This window comes from Mustela nivalis (genome assembly GCF_964662115.1).
Source record: "Mustela nivalis genome assembly, chromosome: 5".
Classification (NCBI taxonomy): Eukaryota; Metazoa; Chordata; class Mammalia; order Carnivora; family Mustelidae; genus Mustela; species Mustela nivalis.
Window position 1 is genome coordinate 97,014,629 of NC_139024.1, and position 15,403 is coordinate 97,030,031.

General features: G+C 38.6%; 1 protein-coding gene across 17 annotated transcripts in view; it reads right to left on the reverse strand.

Moving 5' to 3' along the window:
* Nucleotides 1-15,403, reverse strand: part of PKHD1 (PKHD1 ciliary IPT domain containing fibrocystin/polyductin) — a 485,802-nt gene that overhangs the window by 101,911 nt on the left and 368,488 nt on the right. The window contains exon 63 of one of the 17 annotated variants that reach the window (XM_082729346.1): nt 3,313-3,880. The exons of 15 other annotated variants lie outside the window; for them this stretch is intronic. In XM_082729346.1, coding sequence (XP_082585472.1) covers nt 3,876-3,880 — 5 coding nt within the window. In that variant the 3' untranslated portion in view covers nt 3,313-3,875. Of the gene's footprint in view, nt 1-3,312; nt 3,881-4,104; nt 4,200-15,403 lie in introns of those variants that run through there. One more of the 17 variants, XM_082729347.1, reaches the window with a different exon arrangement.

The following is a 15,403-nucleotide window of genomic DNA, read 5'->3' on the forward strand; positions in this document are numbered from 1 at the left end:
TAGTATAGAATACACACACACACACACACACACACACACACACACATAATTATAACTAACTGCATGAGTAATCAACCTAAAGATCTACATAGGAAATATTAGCTGAAGGTGTTTTAAGAGAACTTGGTCTTGGTTTGATAAGTATTAGATACTTACTCATAGGAAGCTGTGCCTTCATTCAAACAATGAAATTACATAGTATTCTGAGAAATTAGTGCATATTTAGAAATTAAAATATAACACAAATTGTGATAACCAAACAAAAACCTTCAAGTGTCCATTAAAAAAAACAAACAACAACAAAAAAAACCTCCAATTGCAAGATTCTGGAAAAAGCAGTTCTAGAATGCAAACAGAATGAAAATTATGAAGGGTAGTTTAAAATATCAAAACTCTTTTGATAGGGACGCCTGGGTGGCTCAGTTGGTTAAGCGGCTGCCTTCAGCTCGGGTCATGATCCCAGCGTCCCGGAATCGAGTCCCGCATTGGGCTCCTTGCTCCGCAGGAAGCCTGCTTTTCCCTCTGCCACTCTGTCTGCCTATGCTCACTCTCTCTCTGACAAATAAATAAATAAAATCTTAAAAAAAAAAAAAAACTCTTGATAAATGGAGATCACATTTTTAAAAAAAGATTTTATTTATTAATTTATTTTAGAGAAAGCGGATGGGAGAGGGAACAAGCAGACTCTGTGTTGAGCGCAGAGCCCAATGTGGGGCTCGATCCCACGATGCTAAGAGTACTACCTGAGCCAAAACTAAGAGGTGGATACACAAACAACTGAACCACCCAGGTGCCCCTGGAGAGAACATTTTAATGTCATCAACAGCTAAAACTTAATTCTCCCTTCCACTGAAAAGAGTCACCATACTCTATCTCCTTTCCCTCCACTTCTTTCCCTGAACATTCTTTCTCTTGTCCAGATTCCCAGTGTCCAGCTCATTATAAAGGATCACACCAGGGTTCTTATTTTCTAACTCCTCTGGATTGCTGGCTCCAAATCAGATCTGTAACTTTCTGGTGTCAGAGGACAACCAGCCCATGAGGGACTGCATTTGCCCCTACCTCAGACTCCTAATTACCTGCACCCAGCCCCTCTACTGGGGCATCCAGAGAGGGAGCCAGACATTAATAGCGCATTTGTGATTCACTAAGGAAAGGATAATATGCCAGAACCAGTCTTTCGAATGCACTTAACATTGCTCCCTTCGGTAAAATGCAGCCCATTACCTGAAAGCCCTGTGAAATTGGCGGGGAATTGAAAACCTCATGCTTATACAGAAGGCTGACTTGCTTCCTAAGGGTTAGGCAAGGAACTCAGAGAGCTCTCTCGCTAACAAGATTCTTCAGAAATGAAGCCGCCTGAACATAATCAGTTCACCCTAATTGATTGCATACAGTTTTATTACATAACTGATGGTTTTAAACCCCCAGCCAATTAGTTTGTCAAACAGAGGTTAAATTCTTGACTGGTTTATTCAAACTAAATTTAGGCAGGATTTACAATACAATCCGCCTTATCCAGGCAGTGGAAAATACCCTCTTTTAACGAGTGAAAATTAGCAAGGACTTCCCTGGAACCAAAAGGGAAAAAAGAGAAGTTTCACTTAAATGCTAACCTGAACTAACCAAGGCATTTACTCTGGGTTTTATTTTACCCGATGCAATTCTTTTGCTATGTAGTTACCTGATTTTGAGATCTTTAAACATATTTGTGTGGTTGATATCACTGGTAATGTTGCATTTGAAATGATTAAATTAGAATTAAGCAAAAACCCGCCCATTTGGCCTGATGTCTTAATTCAGAGGAATCTCTTGGGCTATCTGAGTTATCACTTGTAGCCCTTCACAGGTTTCACCAACTTCTTATGTTTGCCAGAAAGTTAAGTCTCTCTGAAGATCCCAGCGTTTATTTCTGAGCATATCCCTCATCGTCCAGCCCGGTCATTTAAACTAATCCTCATTATAAATATCTGTGTTTACATTTCATTTTTAGGATTCCATTAATTTAAATTCTAATAGGATAAGGCAAATTGTTTTCCTAAAACTGAGCAACTAGAGAAATAAATTAATTAACCACTTTTTACTAAGTACCCATTATGCATTCAGCCCTATGCTAAGTCAAATAGGATACAAAAGAAGGGTCAGACAGAAATGTAGATGAGAAGCAGAATTCAAGATTCCAATGTCCATGCTAGTGTTAGAAGGTTACATGAGGGAAACTTTTAGAGACTAATTGTTTTTTAAACTTATAAAGTATTTTAGAGAACAGAGGTCAGATAACCTTTCCTGTAAGTACTTTAGATGTTGCAGACAGAGACAAAATTGAGAATAGTATATGTGTATATTTACATAATAAGAAAGAAAACAAATTTCCACCATCTTTTTTTTTTTTTTTTTTTGGATGGACAGAAATCACAAGTAGGCAGAGAGGCAGGCAGAGAGAGAGAGAAGATGAAGCAGGCTCCCTGCAGAGCAAAGAGCCCAATATGGGGCTCAATCCCAGGACTCTGGGATCATGACCTGAGCTGAAGGCAGAGGCTCTAACCCACTGAGCCACCCAGGTGCCCCCCCCACCATCTTTTCTTGATGAGATTCAAAACTTGTGTCAGATTTCCATATCTCAGATAATGTAATTAGCAAGTAATGGCTATATAGTTTATCTTCCACAACCCCAAAAAAGAATAGAGAATTCAAATGTAGCAAATTTTCTCTGGGACTCAGACTTATCAAAAGTTTTTTTTGTTTGTTTGTTTGTCTTTTCCTAGGATCTGCCTTTGCTTAAATAGGTATCAATTAAATATTTACTATGATTCTCATGGAATTTGTGCTAGCTAATGAGGACACAAAGAGAAATGCCTCCCTAACTTCAAAGCACTAAAATTCAAGGGGAGACAGACAAATAGACAAAGTACTATAATGGCATATAATGTAGTGCTGCAGTAAAAGTAGGTATATAGTGTTACATAAACATTTGTATAAAGTGTTACATAAACACAGATGGAGGGCTTATGAAAATATTATTGGAAGTTTTTCTAAAAATGCATATTTCTCTCCTTGCAATCTTAGTAATAAGGACATTGAGCCTGCAGCATATTTAGTGGAATAGGAATCACAGTGTCGCTTCTGAATAACCATTTTGACCCATTTTCATTGTCTAACATCACAGAGGTGGGCATTCCAGGTAATTTTCCTGAATTAGAAGAGACAATGAGGACAGAGTCAAGAAGCATTTTTTGTGTGTGTAATAATGTTTTTACTACACCTATCACAATGTTTTTTTTTAATCCCGACAATTAAGATTCTGATTATTTAAGGGTTCTGATTAATGGAGAATGTTCCCCGAGAAGTCTCAAAAATTAAAATGAAGATAAGAACAAACGAACAAAAATCTAGGTTATTCAATATAAATCCAAGCCAGAAGAAAGAAGGGAGATAGTTTTAATATTATTATTATTTTTTATCTTTCAAACCAATGTAGCATACAACACACAATAAACCAGCAAAGCCACATACTTATTTTATCAAGTCAGAAGGAAACCAAAGTCTACTGTGTCCTCTCTCCTGGGGAGGACAGTGAACTACTGACATGTGGTAACAGGTCTGGTTGATGAAGTATAGGGAATTTCATAACCTTTTCCTCTTCAGCTATCAGTCAAATGACAGCATCAGCACATCCTTGAACTACCCCAAAAGGTCCAGCTTTGTTTTAAATCCTGGAAAGTTTATCCAACAATAAACATAAAGAGAAGGGTCTAGATTAAGATGTACTGTTGTTTCTGAGGAATGGAGGCTATTCACATCTCTGTTCTGATGGTCCTGGTTTGGAGAATGCCTGGGACATCGCTGAAGTTATTTGTACCCCAGAGTGAGGCTAGTCAGGCTGTTGATGAGAGGCAATAGTAAACAGATGAGAAATGATACATGCTCTGCCCTTCCTTATCATTCCCTGACATGCACTTCAGTCAATCCACACCTATAGAAAGGGAGTTCACTCCACAATTCCTTTTAGCATAGAGTCTATTTTCTAGATCGGTAGATAAAACACAGTCATGAAACTAAGAATGATCCAAAAGAACATACTGTCCAAAGGTTGTACTGTGAAAGGATGTGGTACCTGAAGAGGAAGCCAGAGTCTTGTGAAGGTGGTGGTTAAGTCACAAAGTGCATCAGATGTTATGTTAATGAACCAAGAGTTTATTCTGCAAAATAAAGGGAGCCCGGTCAGCAGGTTTATACCAATGTTTACAGATCAGATTTGTCTTTTAGAAAAAGCACTTCCTCCTTGTGCAAACGCTAGAATTATAGAGGTTTAAAGTAATAAAAGGGAGAACAGTTCTTACTGCTCTTGCTCAGATAAAGGCTCACACCAAGGCAGTCGTGAGAAAATGGAAGAGAATGAAATGAACATCTATTAAGGAAATAGATTTAGCAACTCTTTGGGACTGTCTGCAGAAAGCCATTCAGAAGGCAAGTTGGCCAAGAATGACTACTAATTGGGGAGACTGGATATGGGGTGGAGGGCAGAAGATAAGGCATTCTAAAGTAGGTCGAATGGAGATAATGTGATAGGTTGTTGGAGATTCAGATCTGGAAGGGAGGTGAGCCTAGAATAGAAGTAGAAATTTGGGACCTTGCAGTCAAAAGCTAAGGCATTGGTCAGGTCAGGATGGAAGAAAGAGGAAAGGAAGGTCGTTATTGATGAAACATTAGTGATCGCTAACATTGGAAGTATGGGTTGAAGAAGACTGAAGAGATGGAGAATATGCAGAGGAGGCAATGCCTGGGCAGTGGTGACTCCAAATTTTCTATTTTGTCAGGGTCCAGACCAGCAATCAAGTCAAAAGGGGGCTTGAATAGTTGTTTGCATAGTACTTGATAGAAGATTTGAGAAAATTCAATTGTCCATATCAAGAAACAGGGAACGCTGCTAGATACTATGTTTCCCCATCCCCACCCCCAACCCCTGGTCCACTAGTTCCTCTAGAACTGAGAGGTTGCAGAACCAGGGGTGCACATCGCCCTGCCAAGAAACCAAAGGAGGATAGGATTTTAAGAATCAGGAAGAAGACTCAGAGTTAAATTCAGCAGAGATCATATATCAGAAGAAAACATCCAGTCAATTTATAATTGCTGATGTTCCTTGGTGCAATTTCCATGAAGTAATGGGGGAAGAAGCAACAATGAGCAGGCAGAGAAGGAGTGAGAAATAAGAAGTCAATGAGGGCAGACTTCTCTCTGAAGACATCAACTATGAAGAGATGAGGAAAAACACAGCAGTAGCCACAGGGGGATGCAAGATCAAGGGACCTCAAGAATAGTTTGAAGACACAAGAAAAGACCCATCTCAGAGCAAATGCTCAGGACCCCATGCGACAGGCCCGCACTGCCCACAGCACAAACTCCTGGCTGCCCTTCTCCAGAGAACGCCTCTCCTGCAGGATGCCATTTCCAACTAAAATCCTATGGGGAAAGAATTATCTAGTAGGGCCTTGAAGGCTTTCCCTTCCCCAGCAACTTTCTATTAAAGTGCAAATACCGAAGTAACAACTAGAAATGAGGCCAGGATAGATGCCTAAAGTAGAAAGAGGAAGTAAGAAGTCAAATGCCAAAGAAAATCTTTGCCTACCTCACAGTTTTGCCTGAGTTGGCCCCAAATTCAGTCACTAGTAATGCTAGAAAATTACATATGTTCTGTAACGGGCAGAGAACACATAAATCACAGATACTTTTGAGCTGAAATTATCCTCCATGCCCTACATACAGGGATGCATCATACATAGATTATCAATCTCTAAGAATAAAAATTCAACTTAATTAACTTAATACTAATTTAGATCAAAATGAAGTCTCTTAGGAGATACAGATGGTGCTTAAAAATGTTAAATGCCCCAGGGTCAAACTTATAGGAATCAACTGCAATTTTCCCTCATTAGAACCACAGAAGTGAATTAAGGATGGGGGGAGGGGATCTAAGTCTGACAGTGGTTACCAGCAGACTTTTGAAAGGTAGCAGGATATGCCTCCCCCCAAAATGCCACTTTGGCATGTTGTTTATACTGAACTGAAGGCAATTAAGAAGTAGCAGAAACAAGAAAAGCTCTCTGCATACCCCCTCTTTGCCTAAAGATAAGAGATAAATCTTTAAAGATGAATCCTCTCCTCTCCTTCCCAGGAAGGACTGAAGTTCACCCAAGACTATAGGCCCCTATCAGCCCAGAGATGATACCAGAGGAATCTACATAATAAACTTTGCTATGTAACCCTTGTCTACTATTAAATTCTCTACGTATTTACCTTCCCACAATTTACAACCCCTAGAGGCTCAAAGTCCCTTTATTTGTCTTGTTACTTTTCCACACAATTCGTTTTCTTTGCTAACATGCTATATAAGCTCAAGTTCTAACCACTCTTTTGAGTTACTCGTCACCAAGTTCTCCATGTATATGGGTGATTTACATGTTAGTAGACTTCTGTTTGTTTTTCTCTCATTAATCGGTCTTATGTTGGTTTAATTTGCTGGACCCTAGCCAATGAAACTAAGTGGACAGAATTTTTCATCCTCTACATACCCCTTTCTTGATATTTCTTCAACAATTGAAACAACTCACTTATATTTGTATCTATTGTGTCTGTTATCCCATCCTGAGTTCTCCATCTATGGATCATAGATTCTTGTTTTATTTTCTTATACATTGAAGAAAGGTCATTCACAATTATTTATGCCTAATGTATAAATGTCCCTATGTGCACATGAGCAACTGGAAAAAACACTTTTCCCTTACATAAGAGGCACCGCAGCCCCAAGAAGGACCTTCCTCTCTATCTGCAATTGATTATCCTTTCTCATCCCTATGAAGGACAACTTCATTAACCATCTATAATTCCCATCTCACTCCAGGATTGACCTATATTGGTAATAAATATGTAGCATTGCTGGTAAAAGAGAAAGAAGAAGGAAGAAGAGGAGGAACGTGTAGAGGAAGAGGAACAAGTGGAATAGGTGGAAGAAAGCTCATTTAAACACCAGAAACCACCTTCCAGCTATTCAATCATGACACTCCTCTTCGGTCCCTAAACTCTGTCCCATGTTAAACTGTCCATTCATGCCTTTTCTCTATAGTCCTATCCTCGGCCAAACTCTTATATGAAATGCCTAGGAAAATATGAAACTGATTCTCTTCTGAAATAAAAATGAATTTCACTTTCATTCTTTGAAAGTCAAGGAAGTACTATTATCTTTTACATGTGAGATTACCTTTACTAAAAGCAATAGTTGAGCCCAGGACCTTGGCTTGTGGGTCTGAGCTATAACTAAGTTACTGTAAGTTAAATTATTATTATCAAAATTATTGCAGAGAATCTGAGGATTCATATGCTAACCAAGCACTGTATAGACTGGAAAAGTGATATTTGACACATAGATTACCAACTTCTTAAAAAATTTACATAGCTGTATGGTGATTAAAAGATTTGCTGAATATATAGTACCTTTATGTCAACATGTATTTTTCCAGTATCAATAGATAATTAATAAATGATTACTATTATGACAGTCTTCTAAGTTTTTGACACTGAAAGTGGGGGCAGTCTCTCAGTTAAAAAGATCGGGATTCACAATAAGGAAGAATATTGAACTGTCAATTCTGTCTGAAAAACAATTGACAAGCATCTTCATGCATCTTTTCTGCTTTCTATTGCCTCTTTTGTGATGCTCCTATTTCTGTATAAGGCTACCTCTAGCCCAAAGGGTACAATTTGAAAATATGAACAAAGAACTCCAGTATGATTCAGCCCTATGCCAGGAAGAATGTTTTAGTGGCCAGAGCACAAGCTGGTTGGCCCCACTGGCAATCTTGTATTCTTCCACCTGTGCTCTGAATCCTACATCCTCCTGGTTTCTCAAATAAGCTTGCTCCTCTAGCCTTACTTTATTTCTATTAACTTTTTCTCATGCACATTAAAACATGTTCAAGACCTCCCCTATTTTAGCAAATCCTGTCCCCATTCTCACATCCAGGTTTAGCTACCATCTTGTTTCCTTTTTTTCCTCCAACCTTTTAACTTGTTATGCTTCTCGATAATAGGTTTTACTTTCACCATGTCCATGTACTCTCACTCACTCCTCGACCCGAGGCTGTCTAACTTCCAACCCCGCCATTTCTCTGAAACTGCTTGTATCAAGATCAACAATGAAGTCTATGTTACTAGGTCCAGTAATTTCTTCTCCAACCTGATTGTGTTTTCCCTAGCTGTAGCATTTACTAGAACCATGCCATCCATTGTGAAATGCTTTCATTCCTTGAATTTAGTTCTCTACAATATTCCAATTTTCCTCCTACATATCTGTGTATTCTTTCTTGTATACTTTGTGAGATCTTCCTTGTCTAACCATTCCTTCAACTTTGAGAGGCTTTTCTTATTCAAAATATGCAATTTCATTCAGTCCTGTGGTCTTAGTTCCCATCTATAAGATGATCTTCTCTCTGACCTCTCCTGTGAACAAGAAAGCTGTACATCTAACTCCTTATTGGGTATCACCTCTTGGATATCTAGCATATACCTCATACTTAGCATGCCTAAAACTACAATGTTATTTTCCAAAACTGTTCCACTTCTAGGGTTCATTTTCAGTCAATGTTGCCATAAGCCACCAACTTGTTTAAGGAAGAAAACTAGTTTAAGGAAGACCCGGGAAGTCATCCTTGCCTCATTTCGCTTCCTCATCCCCTACATTCAATCAAACAACAGATCCAGCCAATTTCACCACACAAACTGCACTGAACCCATATATTTCTCATATCATCATTCCAGTCTTTGCTGCCTCTCTCCTCTGGACTTCTGCCACCATACTGGACTCCTTGCTACCTCTCTTGCCCCCATGCAGATCCGATCATGATACCCCTTCATGTAAAATCCTTTGTGAACCTGTCTAGACCATTAGGATCTAGCCTAAAATCCTTAACATGGATTATAAAACATTCTAGGAACAGATCTCTTACATCTCAGTGTCATCTCTCACATCTCAGCCAGGTTGGTCTTCTTTTGATTCTTTAAAGATATGATACAGTCTCTGGTCTCTGCACTTTACACAAGTGATTCCTCCACTTCTTCCTACAATGCTCTATCTGGCTGGCTCATTCATTCATATTCCAAACCTCAGCTTGCATGCCACTTGCTCCAAAAAGCTTTCCTTATCTCCTAGATAAGGCACTAACAAACTATGGCCCATGGGCAAAATTAGCTTATGGCTTGTTTGGTTACAGGCCTCAAGCTAAGAATGGTTTTAAAACTTCTAAAGGATTTTAAAATGAGAAAAAGAGGAGGAAAAGGAAGATAGGGAGGAGGAGGAGAGAGAGGATATATGACCCTTAAGGCCTAAAATAGTGAAAACCTACCATATTTGCTAGACCCTTTACAGAAAAATTTGCTAAGCCCTGCCTTAAATTATTAGCTGAAGACCCCCTACTAGGTACTCCCTTGACACCCTAGACTTCCTCGGTTATCACACTCATACATTACTGCAATTATTTAATGTCTCCATCTCATACTAGCCTCCAAGTTCTGCAAAGTCAGGTAACCATGTTGTTTATCACACTATCCCCAGATATAGTAGATACCCCAGGTATAGTAGATATCCCCAGATATAGTAGATCTATGCAGTAGATCCCCAGGAAACATTGATGAATAACTACAATGAAAAATGAATATAAATGACAGCTTCCATATTACTGTGTCTACAAACAGGCCATGCACTTTGAGGGGCATATGACTAGGACAACCATACATCCTTGTGTTCTTTCGACAATGATGATTTATACTTGTCATCACAGAAAAATTATTAGTAGTTCCCTCTTTCCCTCTCAAAAATGTCCCACTTTGGAGTAAATTAGGGTACCTGGAAAAAGGTCCTACTCCCTGGGAAAGAGGCTTCCTAAGACCATTGGAGCAGAAACCACAGTGACCTTTGTATCAATTGGCAGAACTCTTCCTGTGGGGAAAAGAATCCTTATAACACAGTATTCAAAATCCAGTAAAACTATTAGTAAAATACTGAGCTTGCAGAACATCATGATTAAAAGAGGCTTTTGTTTTGACCCAGAAATCTGACTTTTTTTTTTCCCCTAACATAATCATTGTGTGAAAACACATTCTATATTGGAAATGACAACACAGGGATATCAATGCACCTTGAATTTGGAGCACTCAGTATAATTACATTTAATGACTATGTTTACCAGAAGGTCTTTTTTCATCCATGCCATATATAGGTAAGTCACTTTGGGAGAGGGACATGACTGTAGAACAAGATATTCTGACTAATCAATATTCAGGAATGATAAAATAAGTTATTCTGGAATCAGAATTTAAGAATTGAAATTAATTTTAAGAATGGTCTAGTTCAACACCCTTATTTCATGGAGGACAAAGGTAGCAAATATTTCTGCAGCACATAAGTCTCTTTTGGGGTCAGTGACAGGCCTATTTAAATTTTCTTCCCATAAATTTAAATATAATTAAACATACCTAATAACAAAATATCTTTTTTTTATATTGTACTCCTTTTTTTAATGATTTGGAGTAGCTGGATCTTCATGCTTGAGAGTCATCTTAAAGAATAGCAGTCTATAATGTACTTCATGTGTATAGGAATCATAGCGATCCATTGAAAGGTATGAATCCTACATCTCTTCAAAACTTCCTTTTCACTTCTCTGTGGGGCACCTGGATGGCTCAGTTGGTTAAGCATCTGCCTTTGGCTTAGGTCATGATCCCCAGGGGTGCTGGGATCGAGTACAGAATGGGGCTCCCTGCTCAATGGGAAGCCTGCTTCTCTCTCAACCCCTTTCCCCTGCTCGTGATCTCTCTCTATCTCACATTATCTCTCTCAAATAAATATACAAAATCTTAAAAAGAAAATTTCCTTTCACTTCTTTAAATAGAGCTTTGCCACCATTGATTTGAGCTGTAGACCAAATTCATCAAATATATGTTTAATATTAATACTATTAAATATCATGATAGAATTTATTGAGTATATACAATGTACTAGGCATGAAACTTATGTGACTTATTTACTCATCTCAACAACCATATAAATGCCATTAATTAATAAATGAGAAAACTGGAGCTGGGAGCAAATGACTTGCCCCAGATACATAGCTGGGAAATAATCCAATAATCCAGATGGGGCCTCAATTCGTATCTTTCTGAGTTAGTTCTGAACCACAACCCTATAATTACCATTTTTTGAGGAGGGCTTATGTTGGATAACTCCATATGCCACTTCAAATCTCCATGGTATTAAGTTTTTCTCCAGCTACTGACACAGCTCTCAGTTCTAAGTACAAGAAATCCAAAGAGAGATCTACTTGCCTTCTGACTCCAGATTTCTCTGATGCTACTTCATGATGCACCATTTTGCAATCATACGTGTGCAAACAGAACATGTTTGAGTTGGAGCTACTTTTGACCAATCAGAGACATGAACCTGTGTCTTGTGTGTTCTGTCTTTGCCCATGGTTAGTATTGAGATACATTTCATAAGTTCTCAGAAGGCCTCACAAGATCAAATATCTCCCATAAGCTCCATCTTGAGTTGCATTCCCTCCTTCATTTCACTACTCCTGTCCCCCACATTTGTTTCCTGGAATTACCTCCCAAATAAATAACCTATGTCTCAGGCTTTGTTTTCAGGGGCATCCTGGATAAGAAGGGGCCATTTCCCCCACCATCTGAGAGCATCTTGTCTCTACTCCTGAGTTTTATATCAGTAATATGCAACAGCTAACATACTTTATCTGAAGAGGAAATCCCCTGTCTCTGATGGACCTGACTTCTTCATTTCCTGTGAATAGCAGAGCTATCTGCATCTGTAGGGTCTCAGGACAGCACTGAGAATATTTGTCTACCTCTGCTGGAAGCCCTTCTGATTAGTCAGGCTCCTTGAGTTGGAAACATAAGGATTTATAATGAAAAAGAATCACACAGTAAAAACAGAAAGAATGAAAAGAAAACAAACCAATAAAGAACCTATCCTATCATAACATTTGAGGTTCTGGTATTTGCTGGCTTTGGAGGGAGTTCAAAATAAATGAAAGAAATGTGTATTTTATTAAATGCTAATATTTAGAAGATGTGGTGGGGAAGGAAAGATAAATGCTTCCAATCATATTTGCAAATACGAGGCATCTCCTAGCTCCTTCAAAATGCTTAGATGTTTTCCTTGCATTTGAGCCACCTACTCAGTTTTGGAAGTAATGCCTGGGACAAGCAGAAAATTGTGTGAGGAGTAGCAAATTTGCACAAGCATCCAACCAACAGAGATGGGCACTGCACTGTGCTCTCAGCCTGGACTGTAATACAATAACTAGGCTTTTTTAGCCAAACTGCAGCTGCCCATCCGACTTCCTCCACAGGAAGAACCTATTGCTTCTGACCCCACATAGATCTGCCTATAAAAAACTCTATTCCTCCCTTACAACATCTGCTATTGTTAACATGATCTCTGTTTGTCTTGAAGTATAAATAGGCCCCAAATTTCAAGAGTTCAAAATACACTGAACCATAACAGCCTAGCTTCTTCCTTTTCTTCTTGGTAAGAGTCTTATCCCTCTCTTGGGTTTTGGAATTCATTTTAAGAACAACAATGAAATCAAGGGGAGAGGAAGAAGATTTGGAAGGATCAGGAGTACTCAAGGCAGTCAGAATGAAGAGTTGCCCTTTGTTTTTGATTTTTCTGTATTTACAGTAATACAGATCAACTGTCAATTTGATCCATTTTCTGTACACACTTTTCTCCATACTAATGTTAAGAGTCTGGGGCAAGAGAAGAAACTAATTTAATTATTAACTAGTACCCAAGGTGTTTTTGCAAGGTTCAGATTTACCAATTTAAAGTTAAAAGTTTTGCTTGAGCAAGACATTTTATTTTCTTTTTTTTTTTTTAATTTTTTATTTTTTATAAACATATACTTTTATCCCCAGGGGTACAGGTCTGTGAATTACCAGGTTTACACACTTCACAGCACTCACCAAAGCACATACCCTCCCCAATGTCCATAATCCCACCCCCTTCTCCCAAACCCCCTCCCCCCAGCAACCCTCAGTTTGTTTTGTGAGATTAAGAGTCACTTATGGTTTGTCTCCCTCCCAATCCCATCTTCTTTCATTTATTCTTCTCCTACCCACTTAAGCCCCCATGTTGCATCACCACTTCCTCATATCAGGGAGATCATATGATAGTTGTCTTTCTCTGCTTGACTTATTTCGCTAAGCATGATACACTCTAGTTCCATCCATGTTGTCGCAAATGGCAAGATTTCATTTCTTTTGATGGCTGCATAGTATTCCATTGTGTATATATACCACATCTTCTTGATCCATTCATCTGTTGATGGACATCTAGGTTCTTTCCATAGTTTGGCTATTGTGGACATTGCTGCTATAAACATTCGGGTGCATGTGCCCCTTTGGATCACTACATTTGTATCTTTAGGGTAAATACCCAATAGTGCAATTGCTGGGTCATAGGGCAGTTCTATTTTCAACATTTTGAGGAACCTCCATGCTGTTTTCCAGAGTGGCTGCACCAACTTGCATTCCCACCAACAGTGTAGGAGGGTTCCCCTTTCTCCGCATCCTCGCCAGCATCTGTCATTTCCTGACTTGTTGATTTTAGCCATTCTAACTGGTGTGAGGTGATATCTCATTGTGGTTTGATTTGTATTTCCCTGATGCTGAGTGATATGGAGCACTTTTTCATGTGTCTGTTGGCCATCTGGATGTTTTCTTTGCAGAAATGTCTATTCATGTCCTCTGCCCATTTCTTGATTGGATTATTTGTTCTTTGGGTGTTGAGTTTGCTAAGTTCTTTATAGATTCTGGACACTAGTCCTTTATCTGATATGTCCTTTGCAAATATCTTCTCCCATTCTGTCAGTTGTCTTATATTCTGTTAACTGTTTCCTTTGCTGTGCAAAAGCTTTTGATCTTGATGAAATCCCATTATCACCACTGCTATTCAACATAGTACTAGAGGTCCTAGCCTCAGCAATCAGACAACAAAAGGAAATTAAAGGCATCCAAATTGGCAAAGAAGAAGCCAAATTATCACTCTTCGCAGATGATATGATACTATATGTGGAAAACCCAAAAGACTCCACTCCAAAACTGCTAGAACTTATACAGGAATTCAGTAAAGTGTCAGGATATAAAATCAATGCACAGAAATCAGTTGCATTTCTCTACACCAACAGCAAGACAGAAGAAATAGATATTAAGGAGTCAATCCCATTTACAATTGCATCCAAAAACATAAGATACCTAGGAATAAACCTAACCAAAGAGACACAGAATCTATACTCAGAAAACTATAAAGTACTCATGAAAGAAATTGAGGAAGACACAAAGAAATGGAAAAATGTTCCATGCTCCTGGATTGGAAGAATAAATATTGTGAAAATGTCTATGCTACCTAAAGCAATCTACAAATTTAATGCAATTCCTATCAAAGTACCATCCATCTTTTTCAAAGAAATGGAACAAATAATGCTAAAATTTATATGGAACCAGAAAAGACCTCGAATAGCCAAAGGGATATTGAAAAAGAAAGCCAACGTTGGTGGCATCACAATTCCGGACTTCAAGCTCTATTACAAAGCTGTCATCATCAAGACAGCATGGTACTGGCACAAAAACAGACACATAGATCAATGGAACAGAATAGAGAGCCCAGAAATAGACCCTCAACTCTATGGTCAACTAATCTTCGACAAAGCAGGAAAGAATGTCCAATGGAAAAAAGACAGCCTCTTCAATAAATGGTGCTGGGAAAATTGGACAGCCACATGCAGAAAAATGAAATTGGACCATTTCCTTACACCACACACAAAAATAGACTCAAAATGGATGAAGGACCTCAATGTGCGAAAGGAATCCATCAAAATCCTTGAGGAGAACACGGGCAGCAACCTCTTTGACCTCTGCCGCAGCAACATCTTCCTAGGAACAACGCAAAAGGCAAGGGAAGCAAGGGAAAAAATGAACTATTGGGATTTCATCAAGACATTTTCTTGTTCTTTATAACTAATGCCCTTGTTTTCAAGAAGAGAAAAAAGGTGAGCATTGGTCCTTTCTTCCCATGTAGAATATGGACAAAAAGCCATATCCTTTAATAAGACACTGAGGCCCAACAGCCCTAGATTCCTAGCCTATACTCACCATTATGTAAACTGACTTCATTCCTCTAAACCTCAACTTACTCATCCATAAAATGAACAGTGCTTTTATTTCAAAGCACTGTTAAATTATTAAATAAAATAATGCATGTGAAGTGCTTGATAAATGTGCTTACTATAAGATGATAATGATTGTCCAGTAGGTGTAATTTCTATCTTCCAGTGAG